This window comes from Haliotis asinina, chromosome 8, assembly GCF_037392515.1.
Source record: "Haliotis asinina isolate JCU_RB_2024 chromosome 8, JCU_Hal_asi_v2, whole genome shotgun sequence".
Classification (NCBI taxonomy): Eukaryota; Metazoa; Mollusca; class Gastropoda; order Lepetellida; family Haliotidae; genus Haliotis; species Haliotis asinina.
In genome coordinates this window covers 61,925,201-61,939,379 of record NC_090287.1, presented here as the reverse complement: position 1 = coordinate 61,939,379, position 14,179 = coordinate 61,925,201, and the positions used below count along the sequence as shown (strand labels likewise).

The 14,179-nt window shown below is 38.0% G+C and overlaps 1 protein-coding gene across 6 annotated transcripts in view; it reads left to right on the top strand.

Moving 5' to 3' along the window:
• Window positions 1-11,402, top strand: part of LOC137293658 (adenosine 3'-phospho 5'-phosphosulfate transporter 1-like) — a 32,435-nt gene extending 21,033 nt beyond the window's left edge. For 5 of the 6 annotated variants that reach the window (XM_067824341.1, XM_067824342.1, XM_067824343.1 and 2 more), the window contains 2 exons: window positions 5,857-6,086; window positions 7,456-11,399. In XM_067824341.1, the coding sequence (XP_067680442.1) occupies window positions 5,857-6,086; window positions 7,456-8,573 (1,348 nt within the window). In that variant the 3' untranslated portion in view covers window positions 8,574-11,399. Of the gene's footprint in view, window positions 1-37; window positions 173-5,856; window positions 6,087-7,455 lie in introns of those variants that run through there. The other variant, XM_067824339.1, reaches the window with a different exon arrangement.
• The last annotated feature ends 2,777 nt before the right edge of the window (window positions 11,403-14,179 follow it).

The window sequence follows — 14,179 nt, the reverse complement described above, 5'->3', positions numbered from 1 at the left end:
TTCATTCCATAAGGAAACTGAGTCAAATCATAGTGCATCTGTTGTATGACATTTTGACCTGCTTTCATCATATGCCACACTGCAGAAAAAGCCACTTGTATCGCTTGCCGGTGTTTGATCGAGATGGACGTGCGGGTGTAGCATATGACTCAGACTCAAGGTGTTGGAGCAGGTAGGAGATGAGATTAACATCCCGGATTTCACTTCGTGGCATGTGGTCAGGGACCTTGTCATTTGGTGGTCAGGTTTGGAATATTGGTCTTATTTCTCTTTTTGTATTTTTGTTTAATTCAATTTGTGATGTCTGATCATTTTACACATGTTGACAATTCAGGTTTCAGCATGTATTTGTCATGAGTGGTTGATATGGTTAATGGTTATTCTGGTAATTTTGAACATATGTGACAAAAGTGGCTGCTGTAAGTTTCTGATTAATATATTTTGTCTTTTCTTTCAAGTGGGCTTTGTGTTATGATATTTCTCAAAGTTTACATATTCTAAATGTTCAATGGCAGGTGGTGGAATGTTGAAGGTTTCAATCTTTGCTTTTCCTTTTCTTTAAAAGTTGTGATGAACCATTATATTTTGGCATATTCCAGAAGGATGTATTTGTATTCCAGGAGTATGTATTTGTATTCCAGGTGTATGTATTTGTATTCCAGGAGTATGTATTTATTTATTGAAATCATTCCAAATTTTCCTGATTCACATCTCCATCGTAAGGGGATTATTTTAACACTGAAGTTGCCACAATAGCTAGGAACAGTGCTTGGCTAGAAAACTAGAAAACCATCCGACATCAGCTGTGTGAGGGCACAAGGCTTTTTCTATGATTCTAGGGGCTCAAAATTATTTTTAGAAACTACTTGCCATTTCAGAAAGTAACTTGTCCTGACTAATTTTCTACTTGGTGAATAGCTTTCTCATCATTTTTAGTCAATAAAATATTTGAAAAGAAGCATACCTTTACATTAAAGCTATATTCATTTTTTATTTTCACAAATTCTATGATATGGTAACCATGGTCAGTGATAGGTTTGGTTTGAGGATATGGGTGGACTGGGACATATAGTCACAGCACTTTGTCCAAGTTTACTGCACGTTGCTGTACCCGCAACTAGGTGTATGCACGTGTTCATGTGGCCACTATCTGGTCATACACCAACGGATTTCGTGGGTTCTTTTATTTGCACAGGGTTGTGTAATGTACACTAGGGGTTGTGACAACACCGAAAGAGTCTGCACACATAGTTAACTTCAAGGTTTTTACACCCGGTCACAGGTGGGCTCGATCCCAAAACCGCAACCTCGCTGGATCACTAGCCTGGCGCCTTAGCCAACTCGCCCACCATGCCCCCTACTTCCCGTGGTACTTGCAGCTCTAATTGTAAAGAAACAAAATTTTGGCCATTTAATTGTTGAAAATGCTTTCAATAAGTAAATGATGCGGGTCTCGGAGTCCATGGATAATGAGACTGTAATCTGTTTGCGATTTCTAAGAATAATGTGAAATTGGTGCTATCGCGGTAGGCGCGAAAGAGGGACCCTCGAATGTGGTAAGTGGAAGTTGTACACGTATGGAATAAGGTAATGCCCTTCTCTCATGGTGTTTCTGTTGTTTCTGTCAACACTTTTAATGAATAAAATTGGGATTGAATTTAATCAAATAAAATGTGGTTTCTGACACCATACCAACAACTTTTTTTACGGTATCGCGAAGCGCATTATTGCGAGGGATGACTGTATAAGGCATGAATCTCTTTAACAAGTGTCAGATCACATCCAATGTTGGCTTATTCAATAGATAGGATCAATTAAGGTTGTTATCTAATATACTCCATGTTATCTGACATAACATGGCTCAATATACCAAGAGGAAGGTGTAAAGCAAGCATTCACCTGATAGAGAAAGTACATTCTCCAAAAGAGTGTGTTCCTCATAATAAAGACGTTGACATCCTCATGTTTATTATAAATGCCATTCAAAGACCTCAGATGTAAAGCAGCAATAAAATGAACTGAGGATTTAAAGATTCCTTCTTAAACATATCCTTCTTAATACCAGTCAAACAAAGTTGTTACTTTTTAATGCAAAAATAATCAGGGTATGTTATAAGCATGGTAATAACAGTGTTCTCGTCTAATAACTGTAATAAACAAGATCACAAGACACACTGAAAGTCAAAAGTCATGCCCTTCAATGTGGTGGTTTAGTCACCTGGCTTCTAATACTTACAGCAAAGGCTTATGAGTGAAAGCTAGTAAGTAATATAGGTAATGCCTATGAATTAATCTACAAGGGTATGCTTATATAACACAATCACGAAAGGTTTCTGTCATAGTTTAATGAAGTCATCTGTGCTAACACGTTGGTACCAGTGACACATTATGTAGAAGGCTGTATCTGATACTAAACCCTATTTAGTTCTCTGAAACACTGAAGTCTGAATTGTGTGGTGCATCTATGTGCTGGAGTGTTGTGTGTGGATTTGATTGGACAATGCCTGAGGCTTACACTGGATCAGTGACCAGCTGGCAGTGTACATGGGGTACCTGCTTGACAGACAGTAACTGTACTTCAGCACCCACCTGCAGCAGGTTACAAGGTTGGAACACTTCTTGTTTGAGCATGTTTTAGCACAAGTGTTTAACATTTTCAGTCATAATGTATTAATGAACCGTCTGCCAATTTTCTATTTTATTGGTTATTTTGTGGTATGTGTATTAGAGGTACCAGGGGCAGATACTGCTTTTGGATAAAGCGGGGATGCACACTGTTGAGGAAAGGAGGGGTGCACAGTTCTTTTTCATGTTTTGATGGTCATATAACAAAATTTCTGGAAAACAGGGCAGGTTGGCAACCCTGCATCCCACATCTGGAACCACCTATGGGTACTACTTTCAGTTATATAGGTATAATTAACCAAGAAACACATATACTGAAAGTAACATATCGCAATACTTTTCAAAGGTTTGAAATTGTATTAGTCCTTAGGACACCTTGATCTTTAACAAAACTGGTCAGGTCAGAAGGGTGAGTTCTTATTTTTATGTCTGAAGACAGACCTGCGGAGATGTTTGCATTAAAATTGTAAGGCCTGTTAACGGGACTCGGGTTTGAAATGTATCACCTAGGGTTTTACAGATGAATTTTATAGCCAGACTTTTAATGTTTATCCAATGTTGATGTTTCATTAAAAGTACAATTTTGTTCATATGACAGTTCCTTAACATGAATTCAACATCCAGTCTCTCGTGTCATGTTGAGCATGATAAGGGCATAGTGGACATTTATCAGAATGTACATCCTGGAGATATTGAGGATGTTGATTTAACACTGAGCCACCTACAGTGGTCAACATGCTGCCATTGGTCTTTTCCCCTCTAGCTATCATTAAATTTGTTTTATACCCTGACTATGTTATTGCTTCATTGTAAGGTTTTCCTTGTATTTCATTCTTTCTGGTATTTCCTGTATTGGTACAGTGGACAAATTGGTTTGGAAACACTTCTCTGTTATTTTCTTTCTTTCATTTTTACATCTTCAACCTAATCCTCTGAGATGTGTATTATCCTTCTCTCTTTAATGGCATTGATGAACTGATCTAATTTATCATCATCAAGATGATGGTCAAATTTTTCATCATTTTAAGCTCTTCATGCAAACATACATTTCGCTTGCTCTGGGTCAGGATTGAAGAGTCGGGGGATCTTCTTGAAATGAAGTGGAAGGTTTTATAACACTTGACAGAGGGGTACACAAACTATGTCATCTGGACTAACAGTTGTCAAACTTCCACTGTTTGTGGAAGCTGTGGAAGTTGGTGAGCTCATTGACTTTATGTGCTGGTGATTAGGTGCCAGCCTCAGACAGCTTGGAGTCAAATCCAACATAGGATTCAACCCCCAAAAGTATGAGGATCTGCACTTTATTAAGAATATGTATACCCACTTATAACATATGTTACAGATGGTTTTACAGCTGTCAAAGATTGCTCTGTACACAGATTACAGTGTAGAAGCCTCAATGTACTTCCTATTTGTATTAGAAACAGTCCATACCAACATTAGAACTGCTGCATCACGGGGTAGTCTCGTGGTTAAAGAGTTCGCCCTTCACCCTGAAGACCTGGTTTGATCCACCACATGGGTACATTTTGTGAAGCCCATTTCTGGTGTCCCCAGTGTGATGTTGCTGGAATATCGCTTAAAGCAGCATAAAACTGACTCAGTCACTCGATTGCATTGTTTCCTGGCTCATGAAAAGTTTGCTCACATGAGGCCTTGTCTTCAGAAGCTGTTGAGCATAAACAGATGCAAGTTAAATCCTTTCATTGACAGTTACATGTATTATAGCATAATGTTCCACTCTAACACAATGATTAAAGCAAACTATATTAATGTGGAGAGTTGCATTTGCTGTAATATCATCCATCTCAGACATTCCACATGAAGTTACATACCTTGGTGTTCATAATAAATATTACAAAACAGTTTGTGCTTTTGACAGTGCTTTTGGCTGCTAGTTTGAGGATTAGCTTTGCTGCTGAGTATGTAAAACTGAAATGTTCTTGATTCAGCCCAAAGTAAACTTAGCCTCAGTACTTTTTGTTACACTCCACTACTAAGTCTGAAAAAACCTTCATGTAGGCCGCGTTAGGTGACCTTTGGGATTGACCAATCAGAACACAGATTGCGAAAGTGGATATTCGCACTTTTGGACTTGTTATTCAGAAAAGATTCGTAGCTGAATGACTCTGAATGCTATTTAGCGTACATTCGTTTCAGGGTGATACCAATGACGCACGTTACAACCATGACAACAGTTAGTAAACAGTCGCTTAAAATAGTGTCTGTGGCAATATTCAAGGATGTCAGCTTGCGGAAATATTAGCTAATGGTAACCATGTCAACAGAAACCCGAAAACGTATGTACTGCAGGTCAAATAACTCTGTTATATGCAGATTTTTGTTTGTGGAGAGATCTGTGTCAGTGACCTGAATATTTTGTAAGTCTCTCTGATCCCTATGTAGTAGCCGTTGTCTGGTTGGTTAAATCTATTTAACTGTCTTTCTATTGATTGGACGGTCATAGGTCGCTCAAAGGTTACCTGATGCGACCTTCTACTTGGGTTTGTTAGACTCATAGGTGGAGTATAAGTTTACTTAGACTGGTTCTTGATGTTGATTTTGTTTCCTGCTGTATTAAAGTGATGAAACTCAATTCATTCCTAACTTTTTAACCTCCTCACTGCTGACCAACCTCAATATTTATGTATACTTGCTGTTTGCATCTTATACATTAGCATATTTCAATGAATATATTAGTGCTAAATGTTTACATGGAGAAATTTGATACAGAATGTTGCCATAGTTACTGTATACTTTATAAAGACAGCTGTTTATTTGTCCAGCCAATCACGATATCATTATATGTATGTAAATGAATCGGTATCAAATGCATAATGTCTAAGCAATACAAACATTGTAATTATTTTTCATTTATATTATATGCTACAGGTGGCTCTTGTTATGAAATAATTTTCAGATGTTCAGTTGTTCTTATTGTCTTTAGGCATATCTAACATAGTTAAGGTCTTCATTGTATCTGTAACATACCAAAGTTTCAGCAGTAAAGACAACTGAGAAATGTTATGTGGACTTTGCTCTAGGCAAACTGTTCCTAAGTATCAAGTTAATCATCTGATATTCATGAGGATATTATTGAAAAAATAACTTCATGTTTTTATCTTTGACCATTACTAAGTATAGCTGTTAGGAATACACCTGACATGTTGACATGACACAGACATCACTATTCTTATGAATGCTGAGCATGGTGTCTTCTCGTTTCAGCATGGCTTACTTGGGATTAGGGTTTTTGTTTCTGGTGATTACACCCTACCTTGTCTACAGTCAAGCCAGTGGTGTTGCAGATGAACACGCCGCCACCCATCAAGTCAGTCAGTGGACAGACTTCTGGCTATTTCGCCTTGGGGTCAATGTCCTAGGATATGGAACAATCTTTGTTCCAGGAGCTCTTCTTATCAACTATTTGCGGAAGAGCAAGTACAATGAAACAGCAGGTATGCAACGATAGATACTTTGTTTTCAATGTTTACCTTAGTATACAAGTCCCATGGGTTCAACAAGTTGCACTGACCAGACATATGGCAGCTCAACTCTAAATTCACTTTGCTTTTTATGCTTCTTAGCATAGCAAGAGTAAGATATTGGTAGTTGTCCTCCACAATGCTTAAAATACGCTCCATCGATCTGTCAGTCTGTCATTTATCTTTTTGTGAGCAGAACTCACATTCAGTATTTCTTCAACAAACCTGGCACATAGGTAGATCTGGTGGTGTGCTGGTGCCTTTTGGTAGTTTGGTTATTGTGAATAAAATATTTTTTGTGTTTCTATGACAACAAGTTTGACTTAGACTGAAATCGGTAGAAATGTTCTTTTCTGCAAAATGTTAAAACCATTCAGTATTTCTCCAACAAACTTGACATATAGATTAGTCTAGTGGTGTACTGGGGCCTTTTGGTAGTTTGGTTATTCTGAATAAAATATTTTTTGTGTTTCTATGACAACAAGTTTGACTTAGGCTGAAATTGGTGGTAGTGGCCAGGAGCAAAACTGTTCACTATTTCTTCATCAAACTTGGCATATAGCTTGTTCTAGTGGTGTACTGGCACCTTTTGGTAATTTTTGAATTCTGATTAAAATATTTTGGTACCACAAGCTTGACTTAAACCGAAATTGGTTGTTGTGCTCCTTTCAGTAGCAGAACTTTAAAAACCTTTCATTACTCTCCTTCCACTTTTCTATATACACACCAATACATTTTGCATAATCATAACTTTTAGACATATTCTTGAAGGATATTTTGCCACTGTGGGAGAGATATTGATGACTTCTTGTAGTACCAAAAACGACTAGCAGGCAACTGATAAAATAATCAAAGTCAAAGGGACTGTTCATAATGTATAGCAAGGGGCTGATGAAGATTTTTATGCAGACGCATGTACAGTGTGAATGATACATCTACCTACACCCATCCAACCCACCACCCCACGCTATTTAAAATTTATGTACAAAGTAAGTGACGTTCCCTCCTGTCTTTCTCTTCCCCCCCATACCATGTTCAAAATCAATGACCCCCTCCCAATACCCCCAGATTTTAAGCATAATTCTTTAATACTCCAGCTTACAAAATTGATGCCCCCCCCCCCCTCCCCAAAACAAAATGGGTGACAACCCACCCCCGTCTCAAAAGTCATCATCACCCTATCACCCTATCCATAAATTATGAATGGTCCTTAATGTCCAATACTGAAGCGGATCATTTGCTGCTGTAGATGCAAAAATTGTTTTCATTTTCTTTGTCAGGTTGAACATATTTTTCAGACTGAGGATTTATTGCAATTAATCCTACACATTGTATCCTGCAGGGCCTGGCTGCTTGTCCAACTTCGCTGTACTATGTGTCTTTGGGAAAGAGCATGAGAAGGCAAGTTTGGAGGAAGGTCCACCATCTCAGGACAAGTCTGACTCTGCAAGCTCATCACCGGCTGCTCAGGGTCTGAAGCTTCTGTTTTGCTTTGCTGGACTCCAGTTTTCCTACCTCACATGGGGCTTACTGCAGGAGCGCATCATGACCTTCCAATATGGCAAGACTGAAACAGTGGAAGGAGAGTACTTCAAGAATTCCACATTTCTCGTCTTTGTGAACAGAATTTTAGCCTTCATGATTGCAATTCTGGTCATCTTCTTAAAGAAGCAGCCTCCTCATACAGCCCCTCTGTACAAATACTCCTACAGTTCCTTCTCCAACATCATGAGCAGCTGGTTCCAGTATGAGGCTCTCAAGTATGTCAGCTTCCCGACACAGGTCTTAGCAAAGGCATCCAAGGTCATACCAGTCATGCTGATGGGGAAAGTTGTACAGAAGAAAACATTTGAGTATCACGAATACTTCACAGCGGGTTTGATCTCAGTGGGTGTCAGCATGTTCCTTCTGACTAGTGGAGATGCCACACGAGACAAGGGAACAGTAACAACCTTCTCAGGTGTTATCCTTTTGATTGGTTATATGCTGTTTGATAGTTTCACCTCCAACTGGCAGGGGGCGCTGTTCACCCAACACAAGATGTCCTCTATACAGATGATGGCTGGTGTGAATATGTTCTCCTGTCTCCTGACAACTGTGGCTCTGATTGAACAAGGTGGGTTCCTGGAGTCCTCCAGCTTCATGATCCGCCATCCTGACTTTATATTCCACTCAGTTCTCCTCAGCATCTGCTCAGCTTGTGGACAGCTATTCATCTTCTACACCATCGCTAGCTTTGGTGCTGTGACATTTGTGATTATCATGACAGTGCGTCAAGGCTTGGCTATCCTACTCTCTTGCATTATCTATGGCCACCCTGTCACAATTTTAGGAGCATTTGGTATTGGTACAGTTTTCGTGGCTCTCTTTCTACGTATATATGCAAACAAGAGAAAGCGAGATATGAAGAAAGCACAGGCTTCTCAATCACAACAGTCAGCAGCTGTCACAAAAGTATGATGAAGATCAGGACTGTGATAGTAGGAATCCTGTATTACTGAAGCCTGTGTCAGGACAATGTTGGGATGTGTGTATGCCCAAAGTTATACACTGGGCAAGGTGCATGTATCTGGGAGGTCAGAATATCATGTGGGAATCTGTATTGGAGTATAATCTTTGTTGAAACCCTGTACAATACTTTGCCTATTTTGTTGAGGATCAAAGCTTAATTTATTTCCTTTAACCGTATGGACAAGAATACTCAGGGGATGAGGTGGTGGTGCTTATAGCATGAGCACTCAAGTTAAGCATATCTACATGATCAGTCTCTTCTGACAACCATATTAACTGCTGCGCTAGTCATAAAAAATGGGGGGTTTGGAATCTTTCAATGAGATCTGATTGTAACATATGTTATAAACGGCATTGTGTAATCAGAGATCTGACTGAGTAGTGATTTTCTTTGTGTTTGGAAGCCAGAAATCCAGAAATAGTGAAACATAATACTATCAAGGTTTGGCCAGAGCACAGTCACAATTAAGGGATGTAGAAGAGACTTAATGATACATTATCTGTAGTGCCATCATGTGATGTATTCATCAGCTGTGTCGTGTTGGTTGACTGTGTCATGTTCTGGTCAGCAGTCATATGTTGATCAGCTGTGTCACATGCTCATCAGCTGCATCGTGGTAACCAGCTGTCATGTATTGGCTGGCTGTATCATGTGTCGACCAGCTTGTCATGTGTTCATCAGCAGTGCCATGAATGATCTCAGCCTTCCTCCACAAGGTGCTGGTCCTAATAGTACTCAATGTCCCAGAAGACAGACACAACAATAAGATACAGTATTAGTGAATTTCCTTCAGTTGAGCTTTGATCAAACATTAACTGAGCAAGGGATAAGGTGTCATATCTGTATTTGTTATGTGTCTGTTATATTTACACCAAATCTTGTTATTTTCAATGATCTAGACATTGTGCATCTGGTGTCAACATCATCAGCTAGAGAAATAGTGTGAAAATCCACTAGTTTCATGTTTCTTGGGGTGTATGGCATGTTTGGTATGTTCAGAAAAATGTATTTTTCAATTCTGTTAGCATGGTTTGAGTAGTAAGCAGTTTCACCTTGATCATTATCATTTTGATATTAAATACAATTAGAACATGACTTTGCTTGAACAAAATGGTAAACTGGTAAAGTGCATTCACATTTTCCAATCCATTTACATGTTGAATAGTGACATGTTAATCGTTACTTTTAGTTTGCATTGTGGGGTGAAAAAAAATCTAACATTTAACTGCAGTGTTTTTGCAGTTCATGCAGTTCCTATCCATAGTAACTAATCGTGTTCAGGTAACTGTTATCAGCACAAAGTCAGTGATGCGGAGAAGTGCAATTGTGTAGCTCAAGCAGTCCCCATTTTATTATTTTGATCAGAAAACAAGTTCGTGAGTAGTCATGTCTGCTTTTTGTATTTGGTTCAAGGAAACAAATCGAAAAAATTGCTTAGTTCTAAATTTTTACAAACTTGCTGAAATGGGCTGTGTTGAAGAATGGAAGGATTACCATCACTTGATAGTTTTGTTGATCATATTATTTAGAAGCCATCTTGCTGAGGCAAGGGAGGTAAGCGATGCTAATGCTGAACACTTAATTTTGTAAATTCAGTTATCTGCCTTGCCTTGAGAACATGGGCTGCATATACACTGTCAAGTTGATATCTGCTGTAGATTCTGTTGAGACTGGCACAATATGTTCATGTTCCATGTGTCATAAATACTATTGAGATATTGAGATACACGTATACATGTACACGTGTATACTTTGTACAGAATAACAATTTGTTTGGGTTGCAGTTGTTAATGTTGTTAAATATGTGTATTGAACAATAGTTGTGAGCCATACAAGCAGCCAATACTTGGTATAGGAGATGGGAGGAGTGAACACTTAATGATAGACTACTACTCAATCTTAGTGAAGGATATTCAAGTGTGGGGTCTGAATTGTGTGATTGGTTGCATGGAAGTAGTGGTGTACAAACAGTATCCAACTGGAACTGTTAAAAGTATTCAATTCAAGAAGATTAGTTGTCACCTATCTAGTAGCAGGACAGTAGTTCTGCGTGATGTATATTTAGGTGCAGTATTTATCATTATTTACGTGTTGGATGCAGAAGTTGTTGCCGAGTTAGCAGTTGCATGTTGTTTGTTGAGCCATTTGGATAACAGTATTTACAGTTTTCCTCTAACTTGTCCTCACTTTGTTCCAGTTACTAATTACTAGGTACTCAGAGGAATGAATGTCTGTATCATGTTCATCATTGCTGATGTGTCGTCTTTTTCAAAGAAAGGAATGAGAGTCTGGCCCTAACTTCTGGAAACAAACTTTACTCCAGTTTTAAATTAAGTTAGATGTTTTACTCAAAATTTGAAAGAAAAAAACCCAAACTTACAGTTAACTGCATTTCGCAGAATGAACTGAAATAGATATTAAACTGAAAGTTTGTGGACAATTTGAGTTTGGTGGATAGATCACTGAAGTTGTTTGGTCTTTTTTATTGCAGAAATGCAGTTGTGAAAAAAATTAGCAGTTTAAAATTGTCAAACTCATTCAAAATTTGAGTAAAAACTTAATTTTGTTTCACGAAATTGGGGCCTGATGACACTTTGCACCTGTTATAGAGTGTCAGGAGAAAATTCCCAGACACTGAAAAATAATTATTTCAGGTGATTCTGGTTATAAATCTCAGTGAAGAAAAATGTCATAGATGACTCTGGTCAACTTTTTAATTTCTTTCATTCTGGGACCAGTCATGCATTTAAATCAAATAAATTGTTTTAGCATTTTCATTTTCTGACCAATATTTGTTATATTGTTTTGTAAGCCGTGTTTTGAAGAGATACTTCCACATACTAATCATACTGATACAGTGAGAAGTTAACAGTATTCTCACTGCCATGTACAATATCGGACGGCACAAGGAGCCATCACCTTGCCATATATTCCAGTTAAATGAAAACTTATTATCTAGGTCTTTGGCATGCAAATTGGGATTTTGTCAGATTGTGCAAAATTGGGATTTGTTCAGATGTTTTTATTCTACTTAATTCAAAGTTACAAAATTCCCAAATTAAGTGCAATAATGTAACATTTAGCTTTAATGTCTCTGTTCAATGGTCGTGGGAAATACATTTCACCTTGACCATGTTATCATTTTAGTATACTATATACATATATTAACATGAATTATCATTTTATTTCTCATTTGGGACAGTTTACGGATACTCTGCTGCATATTGGGGCCAAATATAGGCAGTATATATAGGAATTACAAAGAGCTGTGGCTCTAATAGGGTGTCATAATTCCGGGGCTTCCTGGTGCAGTTTGTGTAAACTGTTAACATATTGTGGAGATTATTATATGAATATTCTATGTATTCTATACTACCTGATGCCTTCCAATACTGGCAGAATATGGCCATAGAAAAATAATGTACAAAAGTGGGGTTCCTCAGCCTAAGGTTTGATAAACACAGGTATCTACATATACACACATATAAGATGGCAGCCAGTCTATATCGCTTGTGTACACAGCCCATATTTATACTGCACTGTGTTTAGATACAAGGTGTACTGACACAGACACATATGACAACACTGGGTATTTATGCAATGAATGTTTCACATATTGTAAAGTATGACAACTTAGTACACATTTATTCTGTTCATAGCAACATGGAAGTGTTTTTGATTGCTAAATTTTGTTTTCAGCTCTGACTCTAGTTTGTGTGTCCAGCTGAAAATACCCAGGTATACAGACACATCCATAAATAACACTGCTGCAGTCAACCTTGGCTGAATGTTCATTGTGCTTCCATGGAGCATCATCATCCGTATGAAGGGGAGAGGTGTGATGGGTACAATATGTGAAGCCCATTTCTGGTGTTCCCCTGTCGTTATATTGCCGGAATACTGCTTAAAGTGACATAAAACTATACTCAATGTGAAGGCTAGAACCAGTGCAGGTGATTTGAGTACATGCATTGTTGTGAACGGGTTCACTGTGAAAACGTGAGAATCTCGATGTGCCTGGCTACTACTCCTCTCGCATACTCAATAGATACTTTTTATTTTCAATGGGCAATCATAGAAGCAGTCACAGTTACGATGTATATCTCTCAAAGCCATGGTAATGTTGTTATAATACCTGTCGTACAGGTCATATATTATGTACTGAACAATAAAAACTAGAATCATGGAATGTGATGACTGAAGGCACAATTCCATAAAAAAAACTCTGCCATTATCTTTCTTGTTCAGTACAGATGTGGGAGTGTAAGGAAAGTAAACTTTTTTGGGAATTCAAAACATACAGCCTAAGTAAACTTGGCCCCAGTGTCATGCGTGAACTCCTACACTGGGTCTAACAAATCCTAGATGGAGGTCGTGTCAGGTAACCTTTGAGACTGACCAATCAGAGCACAGCTTACCAAATCACGAAATTGGACATTCGCACATACCTTTTAAATTTTTACCCACACAAAGGTTTGTACCCGAACAATTTTCCTTATGATCGCTTCTGGGCGATGCTCATGGAACACAACAGAGAATAGACAGTCGCTGTCAATATTCGAGGATGTCAGCATGTGGAAATATTAGCCAATGGTAAACATGTCACCAGAATCTTAAAAGCGTATATACTGCAGGTCAAATGTCAGTGTTAGATGAGGATTTTCGTTCGTCGAGAGATCAGTGTCAGTGTCTGGAGTATTTTGTAAGTCCCACCAAACCCTAAACAGGTCTAATAGTGGTCTAATCCGTTTAGCCGTCTTGCATTTCACTGAACGGTAATACGTCGCTCAAAGGTTACCTGATGCAACCTCCTACTAGCTTTTGTTAGATCCAGTGTAGGAGTATAACAAATAACACTGGGGATAAGTTTACTTAGACTGTCAAAACATATGACATATTGGCACAATGCATATACTGAACAGCAAAAGAAACCCAACTCTTTTTTTTGTCAACTTTTTAAATAGAAGGCCTAAACACTGACTTTTATGAGATTATATTTGTTTGAAACTTGTGTTTCTTTTGCTGCTCAGTATATGTCAACTGACCACACATGATGTCAGGATGACCAGTATCAATACACCATTACCACAGCAATGGTCTATTGAGCAATATCGTATCTTTATCTGTACAGTCAGTTAGGAACCTAGTTACAACTCGTTAATATCTGTATATGATAGTCATTATACCAGCAGGAGGAAGATACATGGGTATGAAATCCATAATAGATCTCAAAACTGAATGTGTAATCAATAAACTACCTAAATTAATTTTGAAATATTACACACTGGTGAAATGAGAAAACACAGGAAAGGTTTACATAAAATGCATAACTTTGAGATTAAATATATATCTGTGTCCTCATTAACAGTTTAAGTTGAAAGCCATGACAAGATATTTTTATGACCTACTGGATTTTGTTTTCAGAGAAATTTGTATATGATCACATATGATGCATCTAAACATGGATGTATATGTGGATACAAGTCATGTAGCTTATAATCCACAAGTCTTATGTATGTCTGTGTAAATAAAACAAATTATGGTAATACCAAAG